The sequence below is a fragment of the Sinohyriopsis cumingii genome, chromosome 15 (genome assembly GCF_028554795.1).
Source record: "Sinohyriopsis cumingii isolate HCF-2022 chromosome 15, ASM2855479v2, whole genome shotgun sequence".
Classification (NCBI taxonomy): domain Eukaryota; kingdom Metazoa; phylum Mollusca; class Bivalvia; order Unionida; family Unionidae; genus Sinohyriopsis; species Sinohyriopsis cumingii.
Window position 1 is genome coordinate 31,452,438 of NC_142975.1, and position 15,420 is coordinate 31,467,857.

Sequence of the window (15,420 nt, forward strand, 5' to 3'; positions counted from 1 at the left end):
TTATTTGATTCTATAAAATCTTAAGTTCACATTTGTTTCATTTTTCCAGGGAAAGAAATTATTGTATTTTTCAAAGCTTCTTGTTTTCACTCTTTCTTATGTTACTGTTTATTCGAGCCTAAACAAGTGATACAAGACCAAGAACCGTTTCTTGTGGAAAGCCTGTGATTATCAATTTCTTATCTAAAAGTTTATTTAAAATAGAAACTAATTGTTGCTGTCTGCCTTCATACTAGGTTTGAAACCAAGTTTTAAAAAAACAATTGGAAAATCCTGTTTCAGAAATTAACAAGCCTAGTGTTTACTATTACTTAACCACTCAATCGCATTATATAAATAAGCTAGGAAACCATGATCAAAATCTTTAAAACTATATAAAATGGCAGACTATTTTCACAAGTGGTACCAAAAAGGAAATAATCTGAATCTTTAGAATCACATTTAAAAACCTCCAAAAAATTCCTTCAAAGTTAAGAGGTCTCTGTACTACATGTAATGTTATTTAGTTACTCACCAGCCATCTCTATGGCAAAAAATATGTAGGTGGGACTAAAAAGGGAATTAAAATTGAGACTAAAAGAACAGTGAGCTGTGTCTATACGCTTTAAACAATCTGACCCCAACATAAACTGTGTTCAGTATCATAATCGAAACCATCCAATCTGATCCAGAGCTCTCTTACAGTAACATTAATCAGAAAGAAAGAGAACTTTATTGGATACATTCATTCTTCAGCAGGTACGGATCAACATCACGGTTTAAATGGCAGTCCAGGCATATCCAACTTGAAACAAAGTTAAACTTTCATGGTTAACTTGATATATGCTGAGATTTTCCAGAATACTTACGAAATCACATTACATTAGGAATATTTGCCTGCTACCTTGCAAATCCAGCCCTACCAAAAAACAAAAAACATGTTTATTCCTGCCCATCTCAATAGACAATGGGCAATAACTCTTGTTAATTACCTCCCCTTACCACTGACAGGTGTTGCTAGTTTTTAGCTGAACGATATAATGACGAGGATACTTGCATGGCGTGGTGGTTGGGAGGGTTTTAAGTAATGTGATAAGGTAAGTATTGTCGGAGAAACATAATTTACTTTAAAATTTGCCAAATACACTTCCCACTCACATGCTACATGTCTGCGGCATGATGCCTCGGTGATAGACATCACTATAAACAGCCACATTGCAGACATCATAGCGGTCTGACTGAAAAATTGTTTAAGCTACATTAAAAATCCAAATCACATCAAATCACGATAGGAGACTTGGTAACAGAAGAACAGAATGCTGAGCTTCCAACCTCTACCTCTGGTATTCTTCTAGGGAATGATGGTTGGAACCCTCATGCAAACTATAATCTGCTCTCCTAAGTACATAAGCAATGCAGCCTATGGTCACTTGACCTGTGACCTGTGACCCTTGCATATGGTTAAGAAGAATATTTAAACCTTCTTACCCACAAAATTTTACTGTCAAATCCAGCAAAGCTAACAGGCTCTGTTGATTATTTCAATTGGGCCTGGGGGCCATTTGTGCTCCTACTACCGGACCTACCAGATTCAAGGTTTGCCTCTGCAATGCTAAATCTCTGAGATAAAAAAGCTACAGAAGACAGACTGCATGCCAGCCAACAGCTTCTATTATAGCTCAAATAAAAACTTGAGAGGTGATTTACTCTTTCCTAGTCTTCACCAGAAGAGCTATTTGTGTATCCCATGACTAGTCTCTGTGCATTTCAGGTAGTGCTTGAGTGCACAAACAAGATGTTGCATGGCTGCTGCTCTTTACCTATCTATGGAAGACAGCGAGTAAATGACACCTCTTTGGTTACGTAGCTCACTTATCCTGCATGTGGAAGCTAAACTTATCAGGAAACATTTCTTGTATGATTTTAACTTCAGCAAAACATGTCTTGATTGACATTAACTTTAGCGACATTTATTCGAAATGAGCCACATTAAACCACAGGATGGGTTCCATTTTGGAAGCAGAGTGATAGATTTTGGTCAAGTGAAATCAAAATTGGCTAGAAGATTTGATAGGTCTTTATCATGCCCAATATCATGACTACCATGATGCCGGAATGTGTCTGATATCGTGGAGAAGTAACATTTGATAGTGACTGAGCCAACTGTTTCTCCTCAAATAGCCAAAGAAAAAAAATGTCTGCCAGTTTAGGGATCGAAGCACTAAAAAGATGTTATTGGTCTGTCACCACTCCCTGAAAACATGCCACTTTCCAAGCGAAGGCCTTCTTGCTCTCAACATTCTCTCCACAATCAAAGGTTTATATTATTTGCCTTAAAAGGCTGTCCTGGCAAGAGCCAAGCATGCAGAAGAAGCAGACAAAGATGGAACACCTGTGACAGTGGTTCCTTGAGAAGATCTGGGTTGGCCAGAATCTTCTTGGGAAGATCTATTGCTAGGTCCAGTAGATTGGTGACCCAGGACTTGCCCCATCTGAGTGTAGCTTTCAGAATCATCTTACATTTAAGACCCCATAACTTCTGGATTATTTTTGGTATCAGGACTGTAGGGAGTAGTCAAATGCCAAAGTGTGCAGATCTGCATGAAAACCATTTGATGGAGAGAACATTCTTTGTGAAGGACTTGACCTCTCCTGTATAGTGTTGGCCAAGACATTGAGTCTGCTGGGAATGGGTCTGATTTTTATGTTGACACGGAGATTGTTGCACCAATGCAGAAACTATAAAATGAAGAAAAAGAATGGGTGATATGATACCCCCTCTGTGAATATCAAGCCACTGTCAATTAGTAATCTTAGCTTATTAATATTTCATAATTATTCAAAGAAAAGCTAAGTTAATGACTGGTGCAATATCAGATTCTTGGAAACCTCCTGACTTTGACCAATCGAGACATTTTACTGCTAAACCATTCACTACATCCGAAAGCAGGATTAACAAAACAAGAAAACAAAACCAATGCATAATCCAACACAGCACAATGTTTTACAACAAAAATTGCTTGAAACCATGGAAATTTTTAAAGTAGGCAGTGAATGCATTTGATAATACTGAATAAACTTTTTCTGAGGTGCATATATATATTAGTATGCATCATATACATCAAGCTACGGTATCTGATTCCTGCAAGTACAAGGGTGTACAATCCCGCATCAAAGGCTAGTGCTTTCCTCCAGTCCTGCCCCAACTATCCTGGCACATAATACTGATATCTGAGCATCTTGATAATGACTTGCATGCATCACTTACCCAGAACCTCTATTGGATCAGAAATAAGAAGTGCTGGATCTGTTCCCCATGATATATTCACGTAATACAAGGAGAGTCCATGTTCTATAAAAATAACTTTGCTTGCCAAGTCACGGTAAATATCAGGTTCACGGATAAAAGGAAAGTTTGGGTTGGTCATTGTTAAATTCAATCGAACTTTTTTTGTGACATCTAAAATTCGAACATCACTGAAGAAAACTGTTCCATTAACAGCCCTCTTTCTGATTACTGTGTTGTACAAAGCTCGTTTCACCATTGTTTCAGAGCCACCAAGACGAACCTGTAAGAAAAAAATTGACACACATGAATATAAAAGGTAAATCAAGGCATGAATGTCAACCCACAACAAAACATGTCTGTAAAGTGTGTGGTCTTGCAAGAAAGTTCAAAAAGGGCCAGCAAGCACAGTACAGAACAAATTGATTTAGGTTCATAATAAACCATTCCATATATGAAAAACTCAATAAAGAGGTTTTGGAAACAAAAGCAAATGACAAAAAAGAACCTTTAAAGGCCCAACAGTTTTTCATAAATTTCACCATTCCTACAATCTAACTGATGAAATAAAGGACTTGATATTGAAAACAAAACCTACGTAACATTAACTCATTCTCATTAACCCCTGGAGATTTTGGTACTTTTGCCCGATAACTGAGTAGGAAACATTTGGGGGCTGCTTCTGAATACATCCAAATAAATCTTTGTGCAAAATATTTCCATTTAGCCTGATGCCTAGTTGTGTTAGACAAGTCATTTTCATTGGCTATTTTGCTCGCACAAAGGTTCGCCTGCCTGTGTGCAGTTCAGACCAGTCTGCTTTCGATCTGAGGCCAGAAAGTCTCAAATCTGGGCACAAAATCGGATTCTGGCGAATTTTAGTGTAAAAAAATCAGGACTCAAAAAATGTTTTTCCCTCTGTATTTTGCAACATGAGAAGAATGTCCAGATTATTTAGTATCCTTGTTGAGCTACATCTCACTACTTTTCTGTAATACAACTCAGTGTGATGTATCTTAAATGACCATGACGCTACAGAGCTCAGAAGTAGGGTACTACCTCCTGACAGACAAAGGGGTTAACAAATTAGCAGCTCTTTGAAATGATCAATATTAGGTTTAAATACTGTTCAAATATTCAGTTTAAAACAACAGGTTACACCTTTAACTCACTCAAATAAGTCGCTGATTATTCAATTTTTTTTGGTATTGCTCAAAGGGTAGCGACATTATATGTTCAATGAATTCTGCCAATGATTAACACAACACCTCCACACCATGGTGAAAAGGTAATCAAGAGGGATGGAGGCAGACCAGCCTTTGTACAGAGGTCTAACAGGTAAACAAGCTAAAGGAAAGCTTGTATTATATAAAGATGAGATTCATTTGAATATTGGTGATTGGATGGGTTATTTGTATATTCTAAAGGCCAAACATGGGTGGAAGACAAGCACATATGGGTAGTGTCCTATTGCTGATAAGCGTATTACGCTGACTTCTTGCACAGATACAAAAAGATGAAAAAATTACTAGTTATGTTTTTAAAAAATTAATAATAAATCCTAGGCTTAATAATGCATACTGCTAGATACAAAATGGGAACGGGAGATGATTCTCTTACAACACAATATGCCTTTTGACTAACATTTGTTATGTTGACCTTATTTTTGAGGATGTACATCATGTAAAATTCTGTTTCCAGGGAATAAACCACAACGAATGGCATTTCACTGTTTGATTTCTGTAAAGAATCAAATGAGTTTGAAATGAGAAAACTAATAATAAATTCAGAATTGCCAGGAACTCGTTTGAGGATGCTTTTATGACACGATTCTGAGGCTGGCAAGAAATATGTATTTACTCCAGTTTGTCATGCAGTCTGCAAGTTGGGAAATAATTATAGCTGCTTCTTTTATCATGTAACTGCAAATAGACCCTCTAATATTTTCACTTACATGCACCTGAATAATAATAATGACATAATAATAATAGAATTAGTAATAAATCCCAATTTCTTTTATAAAAGGCCCATGGAGATATTGTTATATGTCGTGTGTTTGTCCATTGCCATATTTCCTGCAACCCTGGTAGCTTATAATGTCTGAACAAACTGTCAGATGATATATGGTCAAGCCTATAAAAGGTCCAAGCTATAAAAATCAATAGCATTAAAACTTCAAGAATTTTTTTTATACAATATTTTATATCTTTAGTCACTGCAGGAAAACATGAAACAGATCTCAATGTGCAACAGGTGAAGGGGTGAGATATAGCAGTGGTGTTATAAACCGACACATTACACATTAGAATTTCATCAGAGGATGAATTTATTACAAATATTGGTGTTCAACATTTACCATGCTAATACATGTAAAAAGAAGGTTAAAATTATGCAGAGAATTACATTTAGACATGCATAATTTCATCACATAAACATGAACACACTCAAAACAAGAAGAAAGAAATGCGATCCACTGAGGGGGAAAACAAAGCAATGTATATGCTCTAATGATTGCTAAAAATTTATTAGAGTACAAAAATTGTTTCTGTACTGTGTAGTACATGCTTATAAGATAAATGTAAAACAAATCTGGTGATGTCTAAACAATTCCTGGGTGCTCTTTCTTAACCACAACAATTGCACAAATTTCATTTTCCTTGGCTACAGATGAAAACTGTGCATTCTAATTTAAAATTACTGCAAACTGTTCACAAGTTGGAAGCAATAGTGGCTTATTTATTTTCAATTTTTTTTAAATTTTAAACCAAAAGGGACAACAAGTACAAATATAATGAGATCCTTGATTATATTATCAATCAAATCAATATGCTGCATAACAATTTGCTTTCCTCATATAATCTTCGCACAGGACCAGCACATCCCAGGTCTACACTCTGGCCAGTGCAAGAACTGCCTCATTTGAGCACCAAGACTTACACGCCTTGTGAAAGTGTGATTAGGATTTTTAACATAGCTTAAACAATTTTTCTGTCATATCACTACGATGTCTGCAGTATGGCAGTTTTTAGTGATGTTTAGCACTGGGGCATCATGCCACAGACATGTAGAATGATGTCCCACCCAGTCACATTATCCTGACACCAGACTGACCAGTCCTAACACTATCCTCTTAATGCTGAGCACATAGCGAGGCAACTGTTAGTACCATTTTTATAAGTCTTTGGTATGACTTGGCGGGGGTTCAAACCCAAAACCTCCTGCTTCTGAGGCAGATGTCCTAACCACTAGGCCACCGGAGTGGTCCTGTGAAAGAATATTTCATTCTTTAAAAAAACATTTGAACAGATTTGTATACCTGTTCAGTTATCACTCCAGAAACCAGTGTAGAAAATTGTATTTGAATATTCCAGTTATTACTAAATCAATTATCTAGGCTTACACACAAAGTTTCAAACAATATAGTCCCATTATATCCCAATGAACTATTTCATGATAGAAAACAAGGCAACACTCCCAATTTACGATCGATTAAGCTAACAAACATTCCATCTTAAAACCAAATAAAGAACTCTTTAAGAAAAGTTTTTAATACTCAGGATCACTAATCTGGAACAGAACCCCAAATAAAATAACTAAAACTTGTCATATAAGGAGAACTATCATATCCGACATAGCATGGTGTTGGCTTCTTGAGGTTTCACGGCTAATGTCATCAAATAGTGTGTTCCAGGTTTTGACTCAAATCATTTGACCCACAGATGTTGCAAAACAAGACTGCATGCACTTGTATGCATGTGAAAAATGGCAGTGTTTCTCGATTTGAGGGAGAAATAACATGGGTTGATATATTTTTCAAGATTCAGTATTATTTAGACAATTTAGCATGTACTTTTTACACATAACAGCACTATTGGGCCTTTAACCAAAACCTTAATAAAAATTACTTGTGCCTTCGCCCCATGGCCAAGCAACTTATCATCACAAGAATTTATCCAAAGTTTGAAACAAAAAGTTCATCTTCTTAGGTAGTAGGTATCAACTACAGTCATCTTTTTGTCTTTGATCATAGTTTTGTTTGCTTTGTTATAAAGCATGGACCCAGATCCTAGCCTCAACCATGTTGAAGCTACAATATCACAGTTAATAAAATTACATGCATGTGGAAGTAAGTAAAAAGTATCTACAGCCACAAAGAATCAAAATGTCAAGAGTTTACAACATATTCGAGAACACAGCCGAGATATTCCTTAGACTAAAGAGATTGCCTTTCTATCAGTCTGAATTTTCTCGCATCTTCACTTAACAATACAGTGGATATCATCTACATGATACATCTGCTGAGTCTCTATTTCGCTATATGTGCTTAATTTAAAAAAAAAACAAATGACAAATAGAATATATTTTGTACACAAAGTGTTATTACACAAGAAACTGAACAGAATCTCATGCTAATCCAATAAAAAGAAGTCTCATTTCAACAAACTTTAAAATGCTACAATAGAAACTACTGATATATTGTTCAAGAGTACAAATGAATGTTTAACTTGGATAAATACTTTTTTAAGCAATTATAATAGACATTTCAAACCATTATGCATTTGAAATTCAATCTTTCCATATTGTTTCCTTTGCTTTATTCACAGATTTTAAAGATCCCCAAGCGAACTATGATTAACACCAAGTAAGAGTGTATAATGAGTTCTATAAAAAGTGCCCATATATAAAATGATATACATGGATCAAAATTTTTTTTGCTAACACATGGGATCACCAAAATAAAGACTCTTGTGTACAAGAGGGTAGCCAATTTTGGTGTGGGAGATATGAGCGAGAAATATCTGTCTTCTATACCTATCAAGTTTTCTTTTAGTTTATTTGGTAACATTTAATCACACTGTATGGTTTCTGACTCAGTTCTATAGTTATCTGTGAAATCATAAAACTGCATTCCTTATTTGGAAACATTAATTTTGCAGTTTTTCTGTAGCATTTTTATGACATCGTTAAACTGGAATGTCATCAGTTTTCTGTATTTTTTTTGTGACATGATAAAACTGGTTACCTCATTTACATATTTTATCCAATTTCACTCCATTTTTAAGTGCAGCTTTACTGAAAGCTACAATACTATTATATGCAAATTAGTTAACAGTTACTAGGTAAATGGCAATTTAACTGGATTTAATTAGTTTCAAAGAAACTGGTAAAAAAACTGTAATTTTACTGCAGCTTTTTCCTAACGGGATGTATCTCTTTACCCCTAGCAGATATAAAACTCAGGATTCTTGGAGTACAAGTCCAACGATCTTATTAACGGAGCTACTGCAACTCTGCAAATTTTGAAAACAACCTCAATATACCTTGAATTACCCAATTACTAATTTCTTTAAAAGTTTTAATATCTAATTTCTTCAAAATAAACATCTAGCAACCAATAATTTCTTGACATTACAGATGTGTATATACAGATTCCAATTTGGTACCTGCCATGCAGTACAAAATCAACACATTTCAAAGCAGACCAGTAAAAATTTCATTTTGTTCTTATACAATTATTGTTAATTTATTTCACTGTTGCTAGCCTGCAGTCCAGAATGTTCTTCAAGTTAACTTTAAACACCACCTGTGTTTGCAACTCTGTTAAACATATAAAACTTTGTACTTTAGATAAATCTCTTTAATCCACTGCAGCAGGATCTTGTCAACACATCCTTTCTCCTACATACATACGATCCATTCTTTCAGTACATATTGTTTCAGCTTTCTCATGCCATGAAAAAATATCACCAGAGATTTTTTTAAAATCTGCACCAGTTGTGCTAAATCTCACACTTTTAACCCCCATCTTGTTGTCAGTCCATCCAGGAATGAGATCAAAGTACACTAGAATTTCATCCATGTTAATGATGATATTGTTGGCCAAATCATCTCCTCTGGCCTGCACAAATTCATCAAATGATTTTATTTACTCCAAATCTTCTGGGCGATGCTTGGTCGTCGATGTCCATGTACAAAGCACAACATGAATATGGCTTCACTTTAAAAATTGTTCCACTGTTTCAATTTTTTCAAACTTCCAGTAAATACAGGTGAAAAGGAACCAAAGTTAGCTTCCATATCTCAGTTGACTTTGTATATAAAAAAAAAATCAGCACACTTATGAGAATAAAAAGTCGGCTTCTGAGGTCGGCTTGTTTTGCAATAAAATAACCTTTGCATTGATATCCATTAAATAAAATCAGCTTAAAAGTATCCAAAGTTGGCTTCTCAGGTTGGCTTGCTTTGTAATAAATATAACCTTTAACTCTGATGTTCTGTTGGTAAGTTCAAACAATGAGTTTACTGCTCGCTGCCAGTTGTGTTCATTCACCACCATGGCTTCTATGTGCTTGGCATATGTAGTCATACTTAATACAAATAGGCATTGATGTCTGTGGGTAAATAGTATACACAGCAATAACTTGCTTTAATAGTACATTTTGTAACCCATGCTAACTAAAAGATTGTCACTCGTACTAAAGAGAATGTATTTTCAAATAATGACTTTTATTTGTGAGATACTGTCATATAGTTGACCTGTATATAATTCAATCCTGGTTATTTTGTACCTAACACTGTGTCATGCTTCAATGGCAGTTGTAATCAAGCAAACGGTTGATTACACTGGTTTTAAGAAGTCATCTGCTTCAGAGATAAAATGTGCCATTTATTATGCATTTTGAAGTGCTGATTCAAATATGACAAAACAACTGATTGGCTACCGTTTCCAATATATTTAAGTTTTTACATTTTACATCTATGTATATTGTGTAAATAGTAGAGTTTTAATCATAAATTGTAAACCTAGTCATTTTCGTCTACTTATGGTTGCTGTACATGATAATATTCACCTGTCATGTTTATTTAACACTTAAAAAAACAGCAAAACTGGCTATTTAAAGAAAATTTATTATGAAGCAAAAGACAAAAAACTATTATGTATATTCAAATACATAGTTTAGTCCTTATTCAGTGTCTACTCAACACTTCCTTGCTTGTCTCTTGAATTCCTTAAATGGAGCATCCCTTGTCTCTATCCAGCAAAAGTCTGAAAGTATTGATAGGCTTCATTTGCCCTGATAGAGTTTCTCCATCGTTGCAATGTTTTGATGAAATCACCCACTGTGCTTGTCGCTCACTGCTCCGCAGTTCAGTGGAAACAAAATCTAGAAGCGAGTGCAAAAAATATATCTTTAGTGACATGCTGCAACCAAGGCTTTTCTATGCCTTGAGGAGGTTTTCCACCAACTCCATGTAGTTGTCTGCCTTGTTTCTGAGAAATGTTTTTGCCACTAACTGGAGAGTTTTCCATGCAGTCTATTCCTTACGATGCAATGCAGTCAAATGCATCATCAAGAAGTTCAAAATCTGAGGACCAACAAAGACACTTCCTTTTTCTTAGCTTCACTTAACCATGAACAATTTTCACACAGGTACTTGAAAGCTGCTTGTGTTTTGTCCATGGCCTTGACAAAGTTATTTCATCAGACCCAGCTTGATGCACAAGGGTGGTAACAAAATCTTCCTTGATTCAACAAGTGGTGGATGCTGAACACTTTTCCTCCCAGGCTCTAATGATTGTCAGAGTGGCCAATCTCTCTTGATGTAGTGGTACAACTATCCCAATTGTAGAGAAAACAGCAGAACTTTGTGTATCCTGTCTGCAGACCAAGCAAGATAGCAAGAATCTTCAAATTGCCAAAAACTGACACTGATGTTGGTCATAGTTTATGCAACTCCAACGTTTCATGTTTTCATAGGTTTCCTTCATATAGACTGCATGACCAACTGGAAGTAATGACAAAACAATAACATTTTGCAGCAAAACAGATTTAAGACTCGCCTTTGATGAATCAATGAACAGTCTCCACTCATCTTGATCATGAAAGATGTGAAGGGCTGCCATCACACCATCAATGTTGTTGCAGGCTACAAGATCAACTTCAATGAAGAAGAATAGGACAAAATCCTTTTGATGGTCATGGAACATGGAAATCGTAACATCACCTGCCAGGAGATTCCATTGCTGTACTCTGGAGCCCAACAGTTCTGCCTTACTCTTGGATAGTTCCAAATCCCTGACAAGGTCATTCAGTTCACTTTGTGTAATGAAGTGTGGTTCAGAGGAAGAGAATGGGAGAAAATATGGGTCATGTGACATTGATGGTTCAGGACTAGAAGTTTCATCCTCTTCCTATTCCTTGTCTGTCTCAAGTGAGAATGATTCTGGTGCATCAGGAACCGGCAGTCCTTCTCCATGGGGTACTGGACATATAACTGATTCAATGTTTGGATAATGCATGGTCCACTTTTTCTTCTTGACACACCTTTCCCAACTGAAGGCACCATGCAGAAGTAACAATTGCTGATATGATCTGCTTACTGTCTCCAAATCAATAATTGGCACTGCAAAAAGCATAAATTTCCTTTTTCCTGCTCAATCACTGTCCTTCTGTGATGCAACAGTCAATTCACCACCAACATAGCAAAAGTTATCTGCATTGTTCACAGAAGTATGAGGCATCTGTGTACACTTTGGCTAAACAGAAATGTGTTCCTTTGCAAAATAAAACAGTGACAAATAAGAGAGCATGACACTGTATGATTTCTAGAGCTGATATAGGACAATTTGTTCAGCAGAGTGATTTAAGCTTAGTTTTGATTGCATCGTCCATAACATGATGCAATTTATATTATGTATGATGCAATACCAGCTTCAGATTACATCATTCACTGTTGTGCCTAAAAAGCAAGTACTGTCCAAACCCAGTCATAGATTTATTCATAGATCCAGTCAAAAATGCATTTTAATTATTTCTGGTTTAAATTGAGATCCCTTCCCTTTACAACTCATCCTCTGCCATTCGCCAGTCAATGGTCATATATACTGACTTGGTACTGTAATAAATAATTATTTCCCTCTCGTTTGTGATTTTGTTGGATCCAGGTTTCACTCAGATAACATATTCAAACCTCAGAATGCAACCAAACACAATTTCTTTCTCACTGTTCACGTCAATGAACAATGTGTTGTATGTTATCGGACCTGAGCGATACATGCTATAGTATGGATGCCTACACAACATATACAAAGTTTGTGGATATATTTTATTCTTTAATGCTCATAATGAAAATAGGAATAAATGATAAGAATACAAGGTTTCTTTCTTTTTATTATAAATAAGGGTTTTATCTATTTTATTGCAATGTGCAGTGGGGGAGGGCACAAATTCAACACATATTCATTTTGTTTCTTTAAGTCTTCTGACATATGACCTAGGTGAAAAAATTTCACCAAAGTTCTGGGACAGAATTTTTATTATTATTTTATCATCTTCTAATATATACAGTAAATAAAGTAGGATCATTTTTTTTCCTCTAACTACAGAGTGCTGAAACCATCACTAACATTCGACACATGCCAACCCCCAAGAGGTTTAAGTGTAATTGTTGCTAGTATAAGTGGTAATAAAAACAGTATTTGGGCATAAACAGTGTACTCTATATAATACATGCCAGAATTACTGCAGCTGGTCAAAATTTTTGTCACAATGGGCAAAATGCATATGGATTAGAACCAGAATACAAACACAAAATATACTGAAAAATTATTTATATTCAGCACTCACTTCAATTAGTCTACATTGGCTGAATGATTGTGAAATGGAATCCTACAATGATCATAGCGAGGTGCTAAGAGTGCTGTATTACATTACTCACGTTTCTTCTGTTAAAATTTTTAAAACAGTGTTGATCTATAACCTTTTCTGATCTGTTATGTTTTGAAAATTAAAAAGATCCATCTGCTCAAACATTTTCCATCATATAACATCATAGCTCACAATGTAAAGCATTTCACTTAACATCTGGTGATATTTTCTTTAAAAATATAGACTGGTTCACCACCTAACTAGCTTATCAACAAAAAGATTCTGTTAGGCCAAGTTAACTTTTGAAGGAACCCATCTGTTTTCTCAGAAATGAGATCATAGACAGTTGCTATAAATAGCAACTAATTAAAGTCTTCTTACACTATTCTTATGCAGCAGTGACCTTTTAAAGAATATTCTCAAATTTATAAGAGTTGAATTAAAGAGATAATAAAATGACAAAAACTTTTTATTGCTTTATTTTTTACTTTTTATTGTAGCGAAACAGCATAATCCATAAGCAGTCTCCCCAATAAATGTAATTTGCTTAAAAAAGCGTAATGATTATGTCAAAAGCATTATGGTTGGCATCTATGATATTCTACAGCAACAAGATTTTCAAATTAGCTGCTGTGCTGGTCAAATTAGATGTAAAATTAGCACCATTTTCTTTTTGGACAAACCAGACATTCATCATGAGACTTCAGGAGTAAACCCTATGCGAGTATCACCATCCATTAAAAAAAAAGTCTGGCATTTGCCTTTACAGATCACTGACATCTCATCTCTGTCCACATGGGTTTGAGTTAAGCTCGGCTAATGTGGGTATGTGAGAAAGTGTGCCAACAGCTTCCTGTGATTATTCCCAAGGTTTTCCTAGGTTCCTCCTCCACCAAATATAATGGTCAACATATAGACACAATCCTGTCCTTAACATGGTGTCAAACACACAAAACAATAATCAGAAATAGCAGTCACAGCAAGATTTTAAAGAATGCTATTGTGGCAGCCTTAATGTCTATATTGGATTTCATCCCGAGATCATTTTCATTGAGACCCAAAAGGACACCATAAGAAGTCGTCTGATGAAAACTAGACATCACCAAGACATTCAATTTCAGAAAAGCAAAGCAACAGTTTTAAAATAGCTGCCAGCACCCTTTACATTTAGGATCAACTAGTAATTATTTGTCTTCTCAGGAAAACCCATGTCAGTATGACTTTGCAATGGAAAGCAGCAATAACAATATTCATTTAGAACCAAAAGGATCTGGGGATGAACCTCTCCACAAAGTATCATGGCAAACGTCTAATTAAGGAGAAGAAAGGATAACAATCTAGTGCTAACAGATAGACAACTGGCCATCCCATAAACTCTTCTGGCTTATGAACCAACAATGAAACTATTAGACCAAAAATTTAAATTAAACTATCCCCTTTTCCAACTAAATATGATGGGCTTGATAAGGTCTTTCAAAAAATAATATAAATTGCACAAGGATGGATACTATCAAGTTATTGAAGGGCTTATAATAAAGTCATTTTCTTTAATATCTGTGCATATACATGTACTTGATTCATAAGTTATCACCTTTGCATCATACAAAATATCATCCTTCTCAATAGTGCTCATGAAAACTTGAGAATCATACTCCCATGCTATTTGCAATTCAACCACAAGAGCTGAATCATAGCCTGTGTCGACAACACTTCCATTAGCATCCAGAATCTGAACAGAAACACTGAATGGCTCATTTGCAATGACAGATCTTGGAGGCGGATCAACAAATTGCAGTCTTGCAGCTGGGGCTAAAAATGAAAAGAAATCTTAATGTAATTAGGTACATCTCCTTCCATGCTGTTTTTGTACATTTTTCTTATAAGTTTATGTCACCAAGTAATATTAGCCTTTGCATCAAGTCACCAAATCATCATTAATGTTTGGCAGCACTGAACATTATTTCTAAACTGGGCACATTTGTGATTAAAAAGTTAGACTTGGTGTAATGGTCAAATTCTCTTTCTCAAATGACCTTCAAAATCAAAATCTCGTCACTTTTCTAACATTAAACCTTCCCTAAGGTGATTGTGGGTGGATTAAAACTTAATTTCAAAGCTAAACTGGACCAGAAGTCTATTGTGATCATCCCCGACACAAATATGAATGAGACTAGTTGCTAAATGGGACTGACATTGCTCTACTGGTCAAAATGAGTATCTAAGAATTAATGATTTCTTCCTTTCAACTGTCTCATATTGAAACCTTCCCTGATGTTCTTCAGTAAAAACATGATTTTCAAATTAGCTGCTTCACTACGCATACTGGATGTCAGCTTTACACCAATTTCAATTTGGACAAAACAGACACTATTTTCATTAAAACCACAAGCAACAAGGATCACCACTTCAGGTGGAGTAGTGACAAGATTTTTAAATCAGTTGTCATGGCAGCCATTTTGGATGCACCACAGGCAACAGGGATCAACCTCAGGTGGAGCAACAAGG

The 15,420-nt window shown here is 35.5% G+C and overlaps 1 protein-coding gene across 1 annotated transcript in view; it reads right to left on the reverse strand.

The window, feature by feature from the left end:
- LOC149781502 (uncharacterized) overlaps positions 1–15,420 on the reverse strand; it is a 109,752-nt gene that overhangs the window by 23,414 nt on the left and 70,918 nt on the right. The window contains exons 5-6 of the mRNA XM_089934976.1: positions 14,507–14,724; positions 3,248–3,548 (exon numbers count right to left, since the gene is read on the reverse strand). Coding sequence (XP_089791102.1) covers positions 3,248–3,548; positions 14,507–14,724 — 519 coding nt within the window. The remainder of the gene's footprint in view (positions 1–3,247; positions 3,549–14,506; positions 14,725–15,420) is intronic.